The sequence below is a fragment of the Pteropus vampyrus genome, unplaced genomic scaffold, assembly GCF_000151845.1.
Source record: "Pteropus vampyrus isolate Shadow unplaced genomic scaffold, Pvam_2.0 Scaffold95, whole genome shotgun sequence".
Taxonomy (NCBI): domain Eukaryota; kingdom Metazoa; phylum Chordata; class Mammalia; order Chiroptera; family Pteropodidae; genus Pteropus; species Pteropus vampyrus.
Genome location: NW_011888876.1, coordinates 3,639,666 through 3,662,225, shown reverse-complemented (window position 1 = coordinate 3,662,225; position 22,560 = coordinate 3,639,666). Strand labels below are relative to the sequence as shown.

The 22,560-nt window shown below is 39.3% G+C and overlaps 1 protein-coding gene across 7 annotated transcripts in view; it reads right to left on the bottom strand.

The window, feature by feature from the left end:
- Nucleotides 1-22,560, bottom strand: part of MAPKAP1 (mitogen-activated protein kinase associated protein 1) — a 238,846-nt gene that overhangs the window by 101,410 nt on the left and 114,876 nt on the right. For all 7 annotated transcript variants that reach the window (XM_023533068.1, XM_023533070.1, XM_023533071.1 and 4 more), the window contains 2 exons: nt 17,669-17,841; nt 509-685 (listed from right to left, as the gene is read on the bottom strand). In XM_023533068.1, coding sequence (XP_023388836.1) covers nt 509-685; nt 17,669-17,841 — 350 coding nt within the window. The remainder of the gene's footprint in view (nt 1-508; nt 686-17,668; nt 17,842-22,560) is intronic.

Genomic DNA, 22,560 nt, shown 5'->3' with positions numbered 1-22,560 from the left:
TACTTTTCTGAGAAGGGCTTATAGGATTTATCAGACTGCCGAAGGCAGTAAAGGTTAAGAATCTCTGCTCTGTCTACAGGAAGGTAACCGAGAAGAAAAATAAAATTTGTTCTGAACGAGGTGGGAGAGAAAAAGAAGTATTTTAAGTCACAAGAGAGAAGTGGCTGCAATACACATTTTCATTTACTTTGGATTCCTTGAAGAGATTGTTTGCTTCACAGACTCCAAAGTGCCCCAATATATCCAGAGGCCTGGTTCACAGACACGATGGAGGTTCAGAGATTACCTAAAATAATTTGCTACTCCAAAGCCATCGTATTTAATCTAGGTGCACAGGGCACAAAATATAATTCGAATGTTGTCCCCCAGCATCTCTCTAGAAGTAATCATTACATGTGGACTCTCCAGATACCAAATATTCATTTGATGAACAAAACCGAAGTCAAATCCAAAACACGAGAAGGTAGAGAGATGCGATATTGAGATGAGTAAAGGAGTCAATACTCACATTCGAACAAAGAGTGACTCTTTGGATGTCAGACCAGGAGATGAATACTTTTCAACCAGGGCCAAAGTACTGAAGCCGAACTTATGAATGGGCTCGTTGGAATCCAGCGGGGGGAAATCTGTGTCAACCTCCCCGTCATCTTCAGCAATATGCAGGCAGTAGGCACTGACATTGTCACTGAAAGGAAAACCAAAAGTGAGTGCATTCCACGTGAGAAAGGGACGTAGGGACCAGGGGCTGTGATATGCAGCGAGCAACCCGGGACACTGCTGTTCTTTATCCCAAAGCCTGGATACCCTCGGATCCCCCAAATCCTACTTTATTTAATAATGAGAAGACACATGGCAGTGCAAACTGGGAGAAAAACAACGTGATACAAGAGCTTTGACGCTGCTCTGTTCTTCCAGCGAAACCTTTGGAGCACCTGTTGTCGATAAGACACAGGAGCCCTTTGATCAAACATGAGATTTACTATCAGCCCTCAAGGAAGTTTATAATATGGGGAGGGGGGGAAGTAAGCACTATATTAGCTATAATATAAATGTAAATAAAAATAAATAAATCATAAAAGATACACAAAACTATAAAAGAGGAAAAAAATTACTTTGGGAGAATCAGAGGCCTTTGATTTATGGTCAGGAGTAAGAAAATTTCTGCTCTAACTCAGGAGAAGTACCCGAGGCAACAAAGACAATCTACACAGTTCTTCTTTCTCTGAAAAAAAATCAGACTCACTTGGCAGGATCCGATTCCAAATACCAAGGATACTTAATAGAGTAAAAGCAAATGACCTGATTTGTCCTGACGCAGATTATCTGAGCCCCTTCAACTACTTCTGGCCTTTTCTCACTTCCCTGGAATGCCCAGTCAGTAATCCCAGATTCTAGCCTCCCCGGTTTACTTCTGGGTTAAGTCAAAAGTCAATTGGCTGAAAAGGGAGGGAAACTATATCAACATAAAGACAATTTAAAACTGAAATCAACGTAAAACACTTTAAGATACCCTGCTCCGAAGCTGAACCGTGAAACTGCAAATCTGCTAGTGTTCAGAAGTATGAACCTAATAGTTCGCAAAGCGATGGGATTCTAAATTCTGCAGCTTAAATTTGGAGTTTTAATTATATGATTGATGCTTAAATTAATTAATTGCAAAGTGTATGCTAATTGTTTAATTGGTTGCTTGATCTATATAGATCATTTTTTGAATTAAATGAGTTGATTTACAAAGTTTATTGATTGGATGTGACAATGAATTATTTCACTGACTACCTGATTTGCAATTTTCCCAATTAATTCACAAATCTTTTGCTGCAACTCTGCTTATTGAGAGAGAGCCTACTTCAGGTGATCTATACTCAGTCTGTCATGACTAAGAGATATTTATTACATAAAACAGGTAATAAGAGCAGATTAAAATTAATGGGAACTGTAAATTTGCTAAATGGATGGATAACAAGGAAGTAATCTGGCTATATGTGTCACTATAAATTTCATGTATTTGCGATGCCATTAAAAAATTTAAAATTCATCTCTGAATGGTATGGGAAACTTACAGATCTTCATGAGAGGTTACAAACTTAAACACAAAACACTTGTAGAAGCAGAAGAAAGCCGTTTAGATGAGGAAAATGTCATAGTGTAGTAGCTAAGAGCTTTTCCAGAGAGACTTGGGTTCGATCCTAAGCTGTATCAATCAAAGGCTATGTGATTTCAGAGAATAAGCTTTACCTCCTTGAGTTTCAATTCCCCCTTCTATAAAAAGAGTATGATCACCTAACTCAGGGGTGGGCATGAGGATTAGATGAGATAATATGCAGTGCCTATCATACAATGGAAGTAAAAAATAATAATAAATGGGATGGTGACTATAATAGTCAGATGGAAAATAACTTCTACAGTTATGTCAATCCTTAAAGATAAAGATAAACTGGGACTACGTATTAGAGCAAGAAAGCAACAATAACATTGACCGACGTGTTCTACGTGCATACATCTGTAATGGAGTTAACGTCCACTGTGCTCCAGCCTTGGGGCCACTGAGCCTCCAGGGTTTTATGAACAGGGCAGACACTGATGAAGCAAGCAAAGGACAGCACAGATTATTTATTACCGTGTAAATCATCCTGAGGAATGCCTGTGATTCCTCAGCATCACAGAGGTTTCAAGGGCAAATAATAAGCCTATTGATTAAAGGAGAAAGCCAAACATCGGTATCAGAAGAATTCTGCTTTGATTGTCGTGGGATGCCCCCAAATCCCCTCAAAATGAACTCAACAAATGTCACAGGATAAGATCTAAGAGCCAAAAGACCGCAAAGTGCTATTATTTTCCCCAGTTCTTAAATACAAAGTGTGAAAACATTTATTCTTTCAGAAAACGTTTGCACAGTACCTACCCTGTGCTGTGGCCTGTCCTGAGAACTGGGAGCACAGCAAGGAAAAGGATGAATGATTCACCCTATGTTATATGAAACTATACAAAAATGGAAGTCTTTTCTGTGTCACCCCTAAAGTTTAGCAGCAAAACAGTGTTCTAACCCCTACATCTAAGGGGAAAATGTCTAAAATTCTCTATTCTGTGCCTGGACATATTGATTCATTTGTGCTTTTATTAAGGAATGATTAATTAAAGAAGCTACTGTGATATTTTGACTTCTAAAACTGCTTCAGTACTCCAAAACAGAACCAGCACAATAATCATTAGTATCATTAGCTACGTTTATTGAGTGTTATGTACCAGACACTGTGCAAAGTAGTTTAGACACATAAGCTCACTGAATCTTCACATCGGCTCTGAGTCAGTTATTATTATGTCTATTTTATAAATTAGAAAACCGAGGCTCAATGAGGTTGAGTGGTTTGCTCGAGACTAAACAGCGTGTAAGTGACAGAGCTGAGATCAAATGCAGGTAGTCAGGAGCCCTCTCTCTTGATTCCCACCTAACCCTCTGACAAAGCCAGGGTGTGTCAAGACTTCCCAAAGAAATGGAGCAAACCACTACACATTAAATATAAAAAACTAGAAGGTCAGAGATTCATTTCAGCCTCCTTGCTGTTACAGATGGGGACGAGGTGGCCTAGAAAAGAAGAAAACTATGTTCGCGATCATCTAGTTAAATGGGGGCAAAGCCAGTTCTAGAGAGCTCAGGTCTCTCTCCTGCTCTTTGATCAAATCAGAAATTGGTGGCATTGTGAAATGGGGAGATAATAAAAGGGCATCTGTGGACCCTGACCCTAAATATAGACATCTGGAACTAACAACACAGTGAAAAGAGGGGTGCCTCCTTATGGCACATTTCAGTGGTTTTGCCGTCAGATCTGGTTTTTATGCGAACTCAACCACTAAGCAGCTGTGTGACCAAATCTGACCTCCGTTTCCTCATGTATAAAAAGCTTTCCTTGATTTCTCTAGGAGAATCATTTGGAAAAGTGGTTCTCCTCTGTGGCCTTACAGAACTCGGTTAATATTTCTGCATCTAACTTACTGCATTGCTTTTTATTATTTATGCATCTATGTTCTCCTGAAGAGCAGGATTCTTCTCTTGTCTCTGCACCCTCCTTGAAGAGTAAAGTGGCTGGCATTTAGAAGGCACTTAACAAATATTTGTTGAATGAACGAATGTATGAATGTGCAGACTGATCACTCTACCCATGAAAAAAACATAAAGGGTATTATTAATGATGTTTGTTTTAACGAGAAGAGAAATAATAAGCTTTTCTTTTTCTTGCTTGTCACATTGATATCTGTTAACCGAATGTGGCTTTCAAGGCGATGCTCATGTGTCAGAGACTGCAATTCAAGACAAGGGGAGAAGAAGGCACGCGAAGAGGTAAGAATGAAAGAGGCGTTTTTACAGTTCATCAAGATATGAGTGCTGCATCTCACTTTTTTAATGGAGAAAAAACAATGAAATTATTACAACTGTGTAAAAATGTTCAGAGAATCACCTGTTCTAGACACTCTGAGCACTGCCTGCCTCATCCACATCCCGATTCCCAAATGTGGTCATTTTCTCTACCAAGTTATGGAATTACAGAGAAACTAACCATACCTACTACATAAGGGTCTTGTAAGGATTAAATGACTTAATTCGCTGCACAGTGCCTGGAATGAAAAAATCTCGTTTTGCAAGATTTCTTACATTACTCTGAAGCTTCTGATTGCAGAATTAACTAACAGAAGCATGGTAGATAGCTTGAGATACAGAAACCTAAAAGTCCTGTTTGTGAGTCACTATCAGAGAGGGAGAAAAAGACTAAGTAAGGAACAGTATAGGGCCATGGGATCCAAAACTAAGGAAGAGGCTTAGAGTTAGGTGGGCATGGAAGGAGCAGTCCCCTTGGGGACTGTAATGCTCATGAGAGAACTGGCCATTTGAACAATGAATGGATGCGAAATGGATCCTGTTGCCAAAAGGAGATCATTTTGGGGGTTGGAGATATATATATATATATATATATATATATACAGCTTTGATGACTACAACTGACTAAATTTACTTATTCGTATTTTATCAAGGCTAAAATTTTTCATTAGAAAAAATTATTTCACTGAATTGTTGACAAATATTCACTTTATGTTCAAAGACTGCTACAGCCTTCATGAAGAGACAGAAGCCAGTAGCCCATACATAATTGGTACTTAATTCACATAAGAAAATTCAGGAGCATTCCAGGAAGCATCCCAGATTTCTTCCAAATGTGATGTGACATGTTAATTTACATACTCATAAAAATTCACTATTACTGCAGAAAATGCAAAACACGCTTAAGTATGTCTGGACAGATGAATGCTTATTGTTTTTTTTTTTTTTTTAATGAAAAACAAATTAATACATGATTCTGAAATGTCCAGAACTCTCATTACTTGGGCTTTGCAGTTTATTCTGATGACAGAATCGATATTAAGAGTGTGTTACACATTAGGAATAGAAAGAAAGCTCCTGAGGGTTGCAGCTCAGAAGTTCATCTCTTTGAAGCGAGAGAAAAGATTTTTTAAACTGAAGATTCCCTTTATCTAAAACAAAACCCTCCGTAAAGTAAAAACTGAAAAATGATATCATAACGTTTGTCAAGCCACAGCAACCTCACACAGTATATAGTTAAGTCTAAATTCTCTGGTAAAAAAAAATGTTCTAGGGAGAAAATAACCACTAATTTCTAAGTTGAAGCAAGCCCTTTGTATTGTTCTGAGCTCTTTTATGGATAGTTTCTATTGCTATGTCTTCAAGTTCATTGATTTTTTCTTCTGCAGTATCTAATCTTCTGTTAATCTCATCTAGTGTAGTTTTCATTTCAGATACTATATTTTTCACCTCTAGAAGTTCCATGTGGGTATTAAAAATCTACTTCTTTCCTCTACATGTTCATGCCTCTATCATGTTGAACACATAGAGCATGTTTATAATAGCTGTTTTAACATCCTTTGCTAATTCCATCATTTCTGGCATTTCTGGAAAGTCTCTTCTGTACAGTTCTAAATGAGAGAGATTCTTCAAACAAATTCAGTTGGCAGAATTCTAAATTTCAGAAATCCATGAAGTCTACTACAAATTCACCCTGCAAACATTCACCCTCAATCCCATTACCAGAAACACAACTGTGACACTGTCACTGCTCTGTTTAAAGCCTTTCCTTTCCGTTAGAATAAAAACAAAAGAGCCGTTTAAAGTATCTGGCTTCCATAAATCCTTCCACTATACACTGCTCTGCTTTCAAACCCAACCTCCTTCCTTTCCAGGAGATACAACTTAGGCTCCAGTCACATCAACTGCTTGCAGTACCCTAGTTAAGGTCATAACGTCAGCTCCCATCACTATTCACGCAGGCCTCTCGGCCTAGATGCTACTTGTTCCTAGTCTGTCAGGTCATCTTTTGAGATTTAACTCAAGCATCCATTCTAGTGGGAAGCCTTCCCTAACATCCCTCCCATCCCTGCTCAACCCAGACCTCCATTTTCAGGCAGACTTAGAAAAGCTTTTCTGTGTTTCCATAGAATTCTGGATATCCACTATTATAGCAAGTCTAAATAACAACAAAACTGAAACTGTGTAATTTGGTGTCTGTATGAACCACTTGCTTGAATCTTGAGGCCAGAGACTTGATTTTATGACTCTCTGTATCCCCAGGGCCTAGCATAGTGCCTGGGATGGTGTAGAAAACATGTAAATGCTTGCTGTGATTATAAGAATAAAAGGATGGAAGGATGGATGGATGGACGGATGGATGGACAGACGGAAAGAAGGAAAATCTCAAATAGCTAGAATGTGCCTAGTGCTATCACCATGAGAAGAGCCTTGTTTCTCAATACAGCATGGTAGTTAAGATCAAGGGAAAGGGAGTCAGACCTAGATTCAAATCCTGACTCTGCCACTTACTAAATATAAGCTTTTGGGCAGTTACTTAACTTCCTGATCCTCAGTTTCACTACTGTTACTATCTATGACTTATAACACTGTTATAAGAAATAATACACTTAAAATAATTGGCCTGGAGCATGAAACACAGTGGACACTCCAGTGTACTCGTATCTACCAATTCACTACCTAGTAGAGTGGCGACTCTGGCACTTGGGAAATGTTGATGACGGGCAATCTTTCTGTCCAGCTCAATGAACAAAGTGTGATAACTTCCCTCAAACCTTCATCTATCACTTAAATTCATCACCAGGTTGAGAACTGTGACTTTTAATGAATAAAGGTTTGTGGACAGCCAGAGAAGCTTGTCTTAGCAGACACGTGGAGGAAGGCCTCCCTGGCATGGCAGGGGTGGAGAATTTCAGTCCACATCTTTGAATGTTTCTATGTTTATTCCCTTATCTGTTCCATACATTATTTATTGAGCATTTGCTCTGTATTAATATAAGCACTGTGTTATGGACTGGGGAATACAAGCCGATAACATAGATAGGGTCCAGGCTTCATATCTTCATATCTATCCTACTGCTTATAAGACTTCTTCACTTGGATCCATCTCTCAAGTAATCTCAGCTTTCATTACACCCAAAACCAAACTCTTTATCCACCCGACTCAGAACCTACTTCCTCTTTAGGACGCTCCATTTCAGCACCACCACCCACACAGCTTTTCAATGTCCAATCTTAGGCCTTTATTTCTTTTCACTTACTTGTGCCGGAGGCTTCTACTGATACCCCTATGCAGGTGACTTCTCAATTCACAATTCTAGCTCCTATCTCTCCTCTAAACTCCAACATGCAAATATAAATGACTATTTGAAAACTTCTCTTAGATACAGCAAAGCCATCTTGAATTAACAGGCAGAAGACCAAACTCAGGCTGCCCTTCCCTCTTCCCTTCACACACCAAAAACCAAACAAAACCCAGTTCTCCAATGTCCCTATCACAGTGGAGGGCACAACATACAAAGCGGTGCGGGCCAGAAATCTTTGATACAGCTCCTCTCTCACACTTCCCATATCTAATTCATTCTTAAGTCTTGTGAATTTTTACCCCTTGAATATTTCCAGAATCTGTCCACTTCTCTCAAGCTCCACTGTGGCCCCTGCCCACCTGTCTCATTCTGCTCTATTTTCTCTTCCCGTCTTTGTGCTCCTGTCTCGCCGGCCTTCTTTAGTTCCCTGACAACAATGGTCTTTCTCCAGCCACAGCATCACTGCAGTTCCGTCTGCCAGGAACCTCGCCCCTGAGGCCAGACCCTTCCCGTAGCGCTGAGCATCTCCCCGACCGGCCTCCAGGCTGCACTCTCATCAACAGCATTTCTCTGCTTCAGAGCGCTTAACTCGGACTTTACGCAAACATTATTTAATTATTTGGTTTAATGATTTGAATTGTTTGCCTATTTCTCTCACTAAACTGTGAAATTCATGAGAGAGAGCCCACGTCTGGTTCCATTCACAACTGTATACACAGAAAAGTGCCTGGTATATAGTAAACACTCAACAAATGTTTATTGTATATACAAATAAATACAAATGATAAGTGAAATGAGCCAGTGACAAAGTGCTAATACATTTGATATTTCTTCTTCCCCACAAAGCTAAATTTTTTGCGTGCAACAGTCACATTTCTCTTGTTCTCCATTTTATCCTCAGTACCTAGATCTACAGACTTAAGCCTTCAAGATGAAGCAGGATATCAAGAAAAGAGTGAAAAAGGCATTTCCTGAGCAAGGAAACGGCAAAAGCGGACACGGTATCAGTGTCGAGAAGCTGCCAGTTCAAGAATGTGATGCGTGAGGACGCCAGGGAGCAGCTGGGGGTCAGAATGGGAAGGGCCTCTCAGGATGTATTGTTTAGGTAAGTGGTTCTCAATGATGACTCTAAGGAATACAAGTTAGAAGCAGAAATCTAGAGAGGAGGAGGATAGATAGACGTGGGCAAGCAGACAATCAAAAAAAAAAAGGGAAGTATAAAGAATTCAAATCGCAAAGTTGTCAGAAAACATGTAATTGTAACGTCAAACATTCCCATACACTTTGCTGAGCCCGAAAGGGCATCAGTGCACCACGGCACAGCATAATTACTTGAGTCACCAGGAAAGGCCTAAATTATGCTACTGCTGCTGAACTGCTACTGGTTTTGGTTGTAGCAGCAGCAGGCTACAGTTATCGTCTTTAGCAGCAACAGAAATGAGCATTTACTGAGCACTCGCCGTATGTTTTCTCATTGTATTTTTATAACTACCCTATTAGGAAGTTTCTATCCTCATTTGACACACAAGAAAACTGGAGCACATGGGGCTGAAGTAACTTACCCTGATCACCCTCATGGTGAATGTTAGTGACAGAATTCACCCACACTCACCCTGATCACCCTGATAGTGAGTGTTAGTGCTAGAATTCACCCGCACTGTGGCTTTGGACCCTACGCTCTCAGCCACTATGTTATACTCAGATTACGAAGGCGGAAGGAAGTATTAACACGTTTTAGAAAGCTTCTATGAACAACTATCGAATTTAAGAAAATTTGATACTGAACGAGATAAACCCTCAACTATCTACAAAACGCACTAAGTTTCCCACAGGCTCGACGGCTGGGCTTGCACAGGAATGGAGGGGACCCACGGTGAACGCCACAGCACGGTTACACTGTGCCTGCGTGCAGTCTCAAGACGCGCTTTCCAACACGTGGCTACTGAGCACCTGAGAAGTGGCTGCTGTGAGATGTGCTATCAATAGCGAATAAACATGAGATATTGAAAACTTATGACAAAACCCCACTGAAGATATCACTGATAATTTAAAATGTCAATTATGTTAAAACATTTTAGGTACAATGGGTTAAATAAAATATGGTATAAAAATTCATCTTACTCATTTTTTTTGAAACCTAGTTTCAATTTAAAATGTGGTTACTAGAAAATTTAAAGTTGCAATGTGGCTCATTTGCAGCTTGCATTATCTATTTTTTCCAGCTTTATAGAGATATAATTGACATAAGACGTTATATAAGTTTAAGGTGTACAACACCTTGGTTGAACACACTTATATATTACAGAATGATAAGCACCAAGTAGTATTAGCTAACTCCTCTATCACATCATACGATTATTTCTTTTTGTGAACATTTATGATCTACTCTCTTAGCAACTTTCAAGTATATAATACAGCACTGCTAACTATAATTGCTATGCTGTATATCAGCTCCCCAGAACTAATTCATCTTCTAACTGAAGTTTGTGCCCTCTGACTAACATGCCTCCATACCCTGCAGCCCCTAACTCCTGGTAACCATCATTCTAAACTCTGTTTCTATAAGGGTGGCTTCTTTAGATTCCACATATATGTGATAGCATACAGTATTTGTCTTTCTCTGTCTGACTTATCTCACGTAGCATAATGCCCTCAAAATCCATCCATGTTGTCGCAAGTGACAAGATTTCCTTCCTTCTCACGGCTGAATAATATTCCACTGTGTGTATATATACCACATCCTCTGTATCCAGTCATCCACAGATAGATACTAAAGTTGACTCCATATCTTGGATACTGTGAATAAAGCTGCAATAAACAGGGGAGTACAGAGATCTTGAGGTCCTGTTTTCACTTCCTTCGGATAAATAACCCAGAAGTGGGAATGCTGGATCATATGGTAGTCCTATTTTTAATTTTTTAAGGACCCTCCATACTGTTTCCCATAGTGGCTCTAACAATTTACATTCCTACCAACAGTGCAGAAGGGTTCCCTTTTCTCCACATCCTCATCAGCACTTGTTATTTCTTGTCTTATTGATGACAGCCATTCAAACAGGTGTGAGGTGACTGCATTATGTTTCTTTTGTACAGCACTGCTCTATAGCCAGAATCTTCCACTCACTGAGCATTGCAAATCGTCTTCAAAGTATATCACTCCAACTTTCTAGACTACAGCAAAACTCTCCAGGCTTTTAGTGGCTCACCTGTCAGGAGCCTTATAAAGAGCAAAAGTAAATAAGAGATCAGAGAAATATGGTGAATGTCTAAGGGATAAATGAAAAGAGGAAGGCCAAAAAATGGCTGTTCTCGTGTACCAATGGAGTCAAAATATAGCACTAAAGTCTCTGTATAACAATTGGGACTAGTCAAAATCACCCTTGAAAATCACTTTAAATTGTCTATGAAGGGGGGTAAATGTAACTTTAGGTAAAGGGCAGGTGCATAACTCCCATCCCAAGTTCGTGGCAGAGTAAAAACTCACTGAATTTTATTTTTCTCTCATTTATAACTGGGTGTTACTCAACAGATGTTGTTTCACTCTTGAATCTGTTGGAGGAATATAAATTAAGGAAGGTTTTTAAAAATCTTACAGGTTCCACACAGACAGACCCACACAAATATAGTCAACTAATCTTTGACAAAGGAGAAAAGGCAACTCAGTGGAGAGAGGACAGTTTTTCCAACTGGATATTCACATGCACAAAAAAGGAAATCTAGACACACACCCTACTCTTTTCATAACATTTAACTCAAAATGGATCACAGACCTAAATGTACGGCACAAAACCAGAAAACTGCTAGAAGATAACAAAGGAGAAAATATAGGTAACCTTGGGTTTCGTGATGACTTTTTAGATACAACACCAAAACCACAATCAATGAAATAAAAAATTGATAAGCTGGGAGTTTATTAACATTAAAAGCTGCTCTGCAAAAGATGCAGTTCAGAGAATGAAAAGACAAGCTTTGGATCTGGAGAAAAATCTTTACAAAACATATCTGATAAATATACAAAGAACTCTTAAAACTCAACAATAAGAAAACGACTGATTAAAAAATAGGCAAAAGTCCTGAGCAGACAACTCATTAAAGAAGACAGATGTCAAGCATATGAAAAGATGTTCAATTCATCTCATTAGGAGATTACAAATTAAAACGAGATATCGCCTCATACTTACCAGAATAGCTAAAAGCCCAAACATTTACAAAATCAAATACTGGTGAGGATGTGGAGCAAGAAGAACTCTCATGCATTGCTGAAGGAAATGTGAAATGTTATGACTTTGGAAGACAGTCTGGCAGTTTCCTAGAAAGCTAAACATTGGCTTATCATACAATCCAGCAACTGCACTCCTAGTTATTCACAAAATGAAAACTTATGTCATGCAAAAACCTGCACGTGAATGTTGATAGCATCTTATTCATAACTCCCACAAACTGGAGGCCACCAAGCTGTTCTTAAGTGAATGAAAAAAACCCAAACTGTGCTACATCTATACAATGGAATATAATTCAGCAATATAAAGAAATGAGCTATCAAGCTACAAAAAGACATGAAAGAACTGTAAGTGTATATTGCTAAGGAAAGAAGCCAGTCTGAAAAAGCTGCATATGGTATGATTCTAGCTAGCTGACCTGGAAAATGCAAAACTATAAAAACACTAAAAAGATGAGTGGCAGCCAGAGGTGGGGGGTGGAGGTGATAAACTGATGGGGCACAGGGCACTTTTCGGGCAGTGGAATCATTCTATATAATACAACCTTTAGAACTGTAGGATACGCAGAGAGTACCCTAACATAAATGACCAACTTTAGTTAATAACAATGTATCAATATTGGTTTATTGATTGCAACAAATGTACCACTCTAATACAAAATGTTAATAAGGGGAAATGAGAGGCGGGAAGGAGATATATGAGAACTACACTTTCTGTGCAATTTTTCTGTAAACCTAAAACTACTCTAAGAAATAAAGTCTATTAAAAAGGTTTTAAAATCTTATAGGTAACCAGCCTTAGAATTAAAAATAAACTGAAATAGGAAAAAAAAAAAAGGCATGAAAACAAAGCTTAAAACAAGTTGACTGAAATGAAACCAACATCGCTGGTTACAATAAATGTTAGTAAGATAAACTTCCCGATAAAAAGACATTGACTTAGACTGGGTCAAAAAAACAAAAAACAAAAATCAAAAAACAAACAACAACAACAAAAATCTCCCCAAATTATTCATCATATCTAAAACAAAAAGGTGAAGGTAAAAGTATGAACGAAGATACATTAAACTATTGCAAAGAAACAGGGTTGGAAAAGCTAATATTATTGAAATAAAGCAAAGAAAAAGGCAGGACACATACATAAATAAAACAAATAGGACTGTTTTATACTGAAAAAAGTACAGCTCACAATAAAGATATGAAATGCATGAATCTTTTTGTGCACTGAGATATATAAAGTGTAAACTTCAAATCTTGGGAGAAATTGACAAAAACACAAGAAAATGGAAACTTCAATCCATTTCTCTTAATCATCCAAAGATGAAAGTTTAAAAAAAAAAAAGTAACCATAATTAAAGATGATTTAATAAGCATATATTGAATTCTGTAACCTATACAGAATTTTTATCCAGAATCCATGGAATATTTATAAAAATTCCAAAGTATAAATAAATATAAATAAATCTCTAAGCAGAAACTTTATAGGCTATATTTTCTGATCAAAATGCAATAATCATGAAACTATATAACAAAGTCTAAATTAAAAAATTCAACTACCTAGAGATTGAAATGACTTCAGTTACTTTCTTCCAAATAGATTTAGTTTCCCCTAAAATCAGTGCATCGAATCAGCAGGAAAACAGCGTAAATATCACATGCCAATCTTGTTCGAGAGTTAACAAGAGTAAAGGAAGTCAAGAATTCCAGCTAAGTTCTCCGTTCCTTCCCCTGGCCAAAGCCTACTACCATAAAGTTTTCAAGGCACAGAGACTGAAGAACAATATTCTTAAATAAATGGTTTTCTTGACAACCAGAACGAAATTGGAGGCAAGGTCTCCCAAGCATCTAGCAATCTGAAGAGTTCTTCCACAGGGCCAACTCCCTGGAAAAGATCGAATAAGCACCTTAAGTACAAACAAGCTAGAAAGAAAATAACTTTGCACTACACTGCCTGATAAGAAGAGAACCCAGGGATCTCCTTTACAGATTGTCTTATACCAAACGGAACTGAGAAATCCAATGTCACGTGAGAACTGTAAAAACTTCAAAAGACAATGGTTTATTTGAATTCAATGCAACTTAGTAATTTAAAATGTACTCGCAGAGCAATTATTAAAAGATGTCAACATGCTATATATACTTCAGGAATATAACTCAGTAAAATATACTTAAATTCAGAGGTTTACAAACTAGTACAAGGGATAATCTCTATTTTGGGGGTTCAGAATTGCTAACTTAATTAGTTGAACCTTCCTTTTCTGTACTAATTTTCAGTTTGCTTCATTTACCAGTTTCTGATAGGAATATATCGAAATTTCCCATTTTGACTGTGGATCAGTCAATGCCTCTTTATAATTCCCTTAAGATATTCTGAGACTACGTTGCTAGATATTTACACAGTTAGAATTATAGTCTCTTGGTGGGCTATTCCTTTTCATTATGTAGTTCACCAAAATATCCCCATTGACACGTTTTTGCCTTAAATTCTACTGTTTGATGCTGGCCAGTCCCTCCTGCAGCCTCCATCCCCGTTGGCCGGGTGCAGCCGAAGACTGGGCCACGAGAAAGGGTTGGGCAGCTGCTGCCTGACAGCTTTTGGATTGGGAAGAAAGCAAGGTTGTAAAGCAAAAGTTTTTAATTTTGATAAAGTCCAGTTTATCTTCTTTCTATTATGGATCATGCTTTTAGTGTCATGTATAAGAACTCTTTATCCAGCCCCTGGTCCCAAAGATTTCCTCCTCTGTTTTCTATTAAAAGTTTCATAGTTTTACATTTTACATGTAAGTCATAGTTCACTTTGAATTAATTTTATACAAGGTATGAGGTTTAGGGTATAGTTGACTTTTAATTTTTTCTTTTTGGCTTATAAATGTCCAATTCCCCCAGGCCCATTTGTTAAAAAAGCTACATCCTTCCTTCATTTAATTTGTATGTGCTTTTAATACGAAGACTCATTCATATATCTACCTTCGATTCTGAGAAATTCCCTGGTATTCTCTCTTCAAATAATGTTTCTCTGCCATTCCCTCCACGCTCTGCTTCACAAACGGAAGCTTTCAATCTTTCCTTCATGTCTCTTAACTTACTCATCTTTCATTCTTTGTATCTCTTTATCTGTTACATCCTACGTGGAATTCATTAGAACTATCTTTCAACGCATTCCCTCTTTAACTATGCCAGTCTAGAGTTAATCCATCTTTTTAACTTTAATAACTACATTTTACATTTCCAGTACTTTTAATTGGTTCTTTTCTAAATCCACCTCTGGATTCTCATCTGCTCGGTTTTGTTTCACAATTTCCTAAAAGTTTACCATGAATGTTATTCCTTTACCTCTTTGATGATTTTAAACATATTTATTTGTAATTATTTTCAGATTGCTTTATTATATTTTGTTGGGAATTAATTCTTCTAATTATTGTCTTTCTTAGTACTAGTTGTATTCATTTGCTTTGGTATTTAATTTGCTAGCTCTTTTTAAACAGATATGTTTTATCTCTTTTTCTTTCTTCCTCCCTTCCTCACCATTCCCTATCCAGTGCTTTTACAGACATTGCCACCATGTCCCATCCTTGTCCAAGCAAAGGCCTCTAGTCTGGAAGCAGGTCTTATTCTGGCTGTTCAGGCTTCCTATCCTTTGGTACCATGAGGGCTCTCATAAACGCAGTCACTTCATGGCCAGGTCCTGGTCGTACTGCTATCTCTATTCCCTTGCCACCCCAGAAACACAACTTTAAGCAAGTCAGAGACTGAGGTAGCGTTGTTGCTTCTTTTCATAGGTAAGGTAGTCCCACCCTAGCTCCTAGCTTCCGGCATGAGACTTCTTCCGGTCCCCATCCAGGCATGAAGTTCCTTTGGCTCGCATATTCTCAAATAGTGTTTCCCACTCTTTTTTGACATCGTGGTATACTTGTGAAAAATAACAGTATGTGTATGGCACACAGGTAGATGCATGAGACTGTTCCCTACCTAGAAATAATGGCTGGGGGGCTCTGACCACCCCAGACCCTGCCTAGCTGCCCTGAAGCTTGAGAAAAATCAGTATTTCACATACCGATAAGCTCATTTGCAGCATGTTTACAGGAATACCCTAAAAGAATCGATTCCTAGCACATTCTGCCTATTTCTGTACTTGGTTCTGTTTCTAGTCCACCTTCATGTTTATCTTGTTACTAAAGGACAACTATGTCAATAATGTATTTATCATTGCTATGTATTTGGAACAGAATATAGAATTTAAAGCATGGATTTAAAGGGTCATCATAACCAGAAGTCCATGTGTATCCTTCTGTTTAGAAAACCCTCCACTCCACCCTTTTGCATCACATTTTATTCTTCCTCCTTCAGGTTTTAGTTTAGATGTCACGAATACCACCAGTTCTAGCACTAACTGTGTAATTTAAAAAAGGTACTTAGCCTCACAAAGCTTTAGTTTCCTCATCTCTAAAATATGCATCTCAGTCCACTCCTGTCTCTGTTACTGGCTGTATAATCCTGGTAAGTTGCTCTGCCGCTCTTGGTTTCAGTTCCTGCATCGAGTAATGTTTTGAGGATTAACTCAGACAACATACATAAAGTCACTAACACGGTGACTCTCTTTCCTGTTTTCCTGCTTCCACTTCATGCTGAAAAGGGACAACCATTGCTCAGCCTTCAGCAGAGCTGCTGACTCAACCCTTTTCTGAGCCTAGGTGGTATCTTGGTTAAAAAGGCTTTCTATTGCCTTTACCACAGGAGTGGTAAAGATTATTTTTATATCCACAATTTATTCAGGCAAAGTGAAGGGCGATGTCAGTAAGAACTTGAAAGAATAATTTTAGGTGCAAATTTAATGTACCTAAAGAAAAGACAACTGACGATGGACCGTTCTAACTGAAAATGTGAAAAGAGAAAGTCTGCATGAGAATGCATTTCAGAAATGAAGGCACCCACTACGTTCTGCTGATTCTCAAACACTATTGCTGGGAAGAGCACATAAACCTAGAAGGAGATGCCTGACAGATGAGAAATTTATGTATGGGCGATCTAATGCAGAAAGTATTTTCAAGTTCAAGTTATGACGTATAAACACAGAGATGTTTTCAAGCATTACGTTTTAAAAACAATCGTTTAATGAGGAAGAGAGCCTAGTGATTGAGAGAAAAACTGAGCCAGTAACTGATAACAAAGAAAACTAATTCAGACCCAAGGAAATAATGCAAAAATAATGCAACAGACCAAGAATCAAATCCCGACCCTGCCACTTCCCACTGGTATAACCTTCAGCAAGTAACGACTCTCTGACTGGGAGTTTCTTCCTATGCAGAATGAGGATCGTAATGCTCGCCTCACAGGGAGCTGGGAGAAGTCAATGAGATATGAAGTACGAAATGCCCAGCATGGTGCCCAACTCATGGTAGGTGCTCAATTAACATTAGTTCTCTCCCACTAACTCCCATGCCATTTTTATAAGTGAGCAACATAAAAGGGTTTGGGAAACTGCTAAAATGCATTTTCTCATGTCTGCATTCACAAATTTATCAGTCCATTTACAGGCAGATTCTCAGAGATAAGCCTGAGGTCCACAGGCCCGAGATCTGGGGAGCAACCTGACCTGGGTCAGTGTGGACATCTGGGTCCCAGGCCGATGCCTAGAAAGACTGGCTGGGCCCAGAAGGCAGCACGGAGGTTGGTGCGGGGGGGAGGGGGGGAGCGGTTAGGGGATTGGGGGGTGGAGTGGTAGTGGCCAGGAGATAGCCAGAAACTAGAGCAGCCAAAAAGAGGAAGGATTACTTGAGCTTCGGCTCCCGTCCTTCGCTTGTGTACTGCCAGCAGATGAGCCCGATCAGGTCCTGCACCCTGGCGCTGGCCATTGTCACCACGGTCATTGGCAGCAGTCTGTCCTGGCTCGACTGCAGGGGGAGGTAGACGTCGATCTTCTTGGTTGCTGTTGTGCCTACATGACCCTGTGGACAGAGCACAGTGCATGAGGGTGTGCATGCGCACAGTCACGGCCATCTCTCATCCTTTTTGCTCAGACCTGCTTATGAGCCTGGGATGGTCCCAAAGTTTAAACACGGTCTAGTTTTAAGGGTTTTTTTTCTATAACTGTCATTTTGTAATGGTCTAATGGTCTAATGGACTCAATTCTGCCAGCAGTAAGGTAAATGAGTACTACAATTAAAATAAACAAATTAGAGGGTAAGCAGATCTGATGTTTAGTGTCAGGAGATGTGCTTTGCTACTTATTCAGTGTGACCTTGGAAAAGTCACCATTAGATCTTGGCATCAGCTACTTTCCCTGAAATTGCCATCTTATTCCTTGAGACCTTGGGAAAAGCTGCATGGGAAGCTGCCATACTCTCCGAGGAGGCATTTAGGCCTGTGGCACTGGCACCAAGGGCTGCTTCTCAGAGACTGTGGGGCATTAACTCACTGCAGGACATCTGCTTACTCTGCTCATCCGCATTGCAGCTGAAGGGTCCCCGGCCTTCCGTTACTGCCCTAACTGCCATACCATGCTGCTGTTTACCCCCAGCCCATCCCACACAGCTCCCCTTCCTCCCTCCTGAACCTTCCTTTCCCTTCAGGAACCTTTGCACTAGTCAGCAAACTTCCATAAATCATCATTTCTTTTTAAAAAAGCACTCCTTCCACTTTTTGGCCTTAATTGAACCTGCAGGTCACTAAGGACGTTGCGTCCTCTGCTATCCAGAAGAGTTTTGCTTTTTTCTTTTTAACTTCAAATCGTCAAGGCCAGGAGGCAGAGTAGATATTCTTGTCCCCATGACTTCCAAACTATTACTTCTCCCTTCTTGCAAAAATCCCTGTTCCTGAGACCCAAGCCATCCAACGACACCATCTTGTCCTCCTCGTCTGTCTCTTTTACCCATCGACCTTTTGAGCATTCTTCTCGCTCGCTGAAGGCTTGAATGAGCTCTTGGCTCATGGTCTTCTTTCTCACCCCAGCTCCTGTCATCACTCTTGGAATTTCATCTAAAGGAATAGCCATCCAATACCTAAGTGTCTCAGTACGTAGGCCATGTCACCCCCAATGCCTTTCCATCCACTCCACCTCAATCACTTACTATAGTGGATACACCAGAGGTCAGCACCAACTCCAAAATCTCAAATTGGAATATCCATTCACTTCATTTGTTTAAGTAGTCCCTCAAATTCTTCAACCTACAATCTGCTGACCGCATCACCTTTTAATTATCTATCAGTCTCCGTTATTTCCCAACACCACCCTCCGGATTACACAGTCCATCATTATAATCATTCCTTTGCAAATACAGTTTTAGTGCTCTGTTCTTCCATTGGACTCAAAGGGCAGAACACCAATCTTGAATGAATCCAGCCCTCCGCGTTCCCCAGCTAAACATCACTGGAGAAAAATCATGTTAACTATACAGACTGGTTTTACTTTAAATTCATGATGATAAACTTCGAACAGACACCCAACATGGTATAGCAGCCTACTGCATTTCCTGATCCAACCCGCATCCCACCCAAGACCTCCACTGCACATTTTTGCTTCTCTCCTCAAACTTCCTGTGAGCCCCCAAAGACCTTCAGCTCTGTCCTTCACTCATGTAACTGCCAACAGATGAGAAATACTCCTCGTTTTCAATAGGAAAATAAGAATTTCCAGAAAAGAACTCTGTTATTCTCCCATCATTAAATTCAAAAACTTACCTAGGTTTAACCAGCTTCTCCTCCTCTTTCCCTTCCTGCCTTACTCTGGGAGCGTCACTCGTCTCGTTAAAGGCCAATCTCTCCACTTATGATCTGACCCCTGCCTACCTCACCAACATCATCTACTGCCACTCTGCCACCTGCTCGTCATGTTTCAGCTACGCTGACCTTTAGAAGTACCCTGAATATGTGTGTGTATCTAGCCTGCTTCTCTCATTTTCAAGACCATAGCAGGTACTACTCACTACATCTAGAAGGATTTTTCTCATGATCTTTGATGTGTGGCCTTGGGCAGGTTGCTTAATCTCTTCGTTCTTCCATTTTCATGTGTAAAATGATGATAATGACAGGATCTACCCATAAGAGGATTCTTGTGAGGACTGTTACTATTCAAGGTTCAGATATGACACTTCCTCAAAGAAACCTTCATTGATAATCCTATAGAAAGAAGCCCTATCCACAGTTATTCTCACATATATCCTGTTCATTTCCTTCACAGCATTAAACAATTTGACATGTCCTATTTACCTCCGCCTTTAGTGTATGCCTTCCCCACTAGCACCTGAGCTCCATGAGGGCAGCCACGATAGCGTCAGCTTGGTTTACTGCTCAATACAATGGCTAGCACTTCTGTGCTGGAGCAGAGAAGACTCTCCTAAAAAACAATCTGCTGAACTACAGAATGCATGCATAAATGACTCAGATGCCCACTAGGACACCAGGTAGGACCTCAATAAATGTAGTTTCCTCCATCCATCCCTCCTGCCCTTCCTCTGTAGGTCTATTTCCTGGTGGAGGATGGAGATGGAAGGACTTGAGCCATCAAGTGGTTCCATCTTTAACACTCTATAATTTTATAATTCTAAGGTGAAAAAAAAAAAAGATAAGAACTAAAGTAAGGAAATACATAAAATCCATTTAAAATATGTTTAGAGAAATTCCATATCTCATAGAACCCAGCATCTAATATTAGATATACTGGTGTTTTTTTTTCTTTTGAGTCTTGTCTCTATGTTTTAAAGCAAATAATAAAGTAATCCTCCTACATAATGCTCTGTATCTCTCTCATGCACACACACACACATGCATACGCACATACCCGTGCGTGTTTTTCGGCTCGAATAATAATTCCAATGACTAGCAAAGACAGCTCTAAACAGCAAGCATTTGACCTTGTCGGGCAGCCAAAGGGTTAAGATGAAAACCAAGGCAATCTTTCTGGAGGGGGTTAATCTCCCTCTTATTACTCTCCTCTCAACCTCCTTTTCAATCCAGACCAGTTGATTGTCATTGTTCTCCCTTCTTATTTCTATTTATTCCTCTTCTTCCTTCTGAAAAACCAGAGCTGAGGGACTGTAAGAATCATCTCCCAAGATAACAAAGATTCAATGAGATGACAAGTATGAATGTGCTTCACAAACTGTAAAGTGCTTTAGAAATGCAGAGCAGTATGCTAGCAAGGGCCCAAGTGTTTAAATCACGTCTATTTCTATTACTCAAGCCTATTCACATGGTCACATGAGACCAAAGATGGATGCTATAGAAGCCCTAATAATAAGTTATTATAATAAGAGCTAACATTTATTTAGAGCTGTTAAATAAACTGCTAAATGTCTGCCTAAACTATCTCATTTAATTCTCGCAATCACTATAAGAGGTGGGGTTCTATTATTACCCTCACATTATAGATGAGAAAACTACGACTTATAAGGCTACAGTCATCTGCTCAAGATCCCATAACCAAGGGGGAAGAGGCAGAATTCAAACCCGTGTCTGACTCTAATGCGCCTTTCAACATCAACACCGTCTTTCCCTAAAGTTATTCTAAATGTAATCAATTCCTGCTTTCAGACGCAAGGCTTGGAAATCATCTCCTCCTCCCTCTTCCACAAATGAACCCAAAGCGCTGCTCAAAGCAGCCTCCTACAGGAGATAGCTCTGAGGAGTTGACCACGGAGAACTGTCGGGAACTGAGGCTCCAGAGAACTTTGCTATTGTAAAATGCCTGAAGGGCGCCATTATTTAGGAATGAGACTCCTATAAATCCCATTCTCTTTATTTCACAGTGAAATAGCAAGTGTGAGGAAAACTATGAGAATAAATATGGTAGATACTTATTGAATGAATAAAGCACTTTATCTTTTTAATCTTCTAATTCCATCTCGAGGCACTGATGATGGGAAAAAGTGCCTTGCACAAACACTGAAATTATATATTTTTTAATAAGGAGCCTCTTCTGAAAAACTCAAGGTGGTGGCAGTTAGCTCTATCTAATAGTCCCTGTGTTGCAATATTTAGAGGGAATCATCTAAAACATAAAATAATCCATCAACATAATAGAAAGTAATTAACTTACTAAAAAAAAAAATAAGGTGACCAAAGGATTAAAAGTATTCATCACACATCAAGGCAAGCAATATTGCAAAGATCTAACATCTAACTATTAAAAAGCAACTAGCAATAAACAAAGATCATATCATACAGTTTCACTGCATGGCAATTTATGTGTTCCACAATATGGAATTAGGGAAATGAAGGCATAATTAAGCACAAGGAAGGAGTCGACACAGAGAAAGGGAAACTGCTTTGGTTCCATCTTTTTCAGTCACTCATGCATTCAACAAACACACACTGAAACACCATGCTGGGTTCTGAAGACAAAGTCAAGTGAGACACAATGCAGACCCTCACCAAATTCACCATCTGCTGAAGGTCTATGTTATAGAATGTGATAAAAGCTTCAAGAGGGGAAAGTACAGGCTGCAATGGGAGCTCAGAAGCAGTCCAAACTAAAGGGAGTTAGCAAAGGCCTTTTGGGTAAAACAAATCTATCCTTCCATCCAATAGAACCATTAACTGAAGGGAAAGATGCTTATTGTATTAAAATACCTACTATACCAATACACAAAAAAGTGAACAGGCATTCTTCTGAGACATGGAATTATGGGTAATTCTAATCTTCTACTTTATGTTTTTCTTCATTTTTA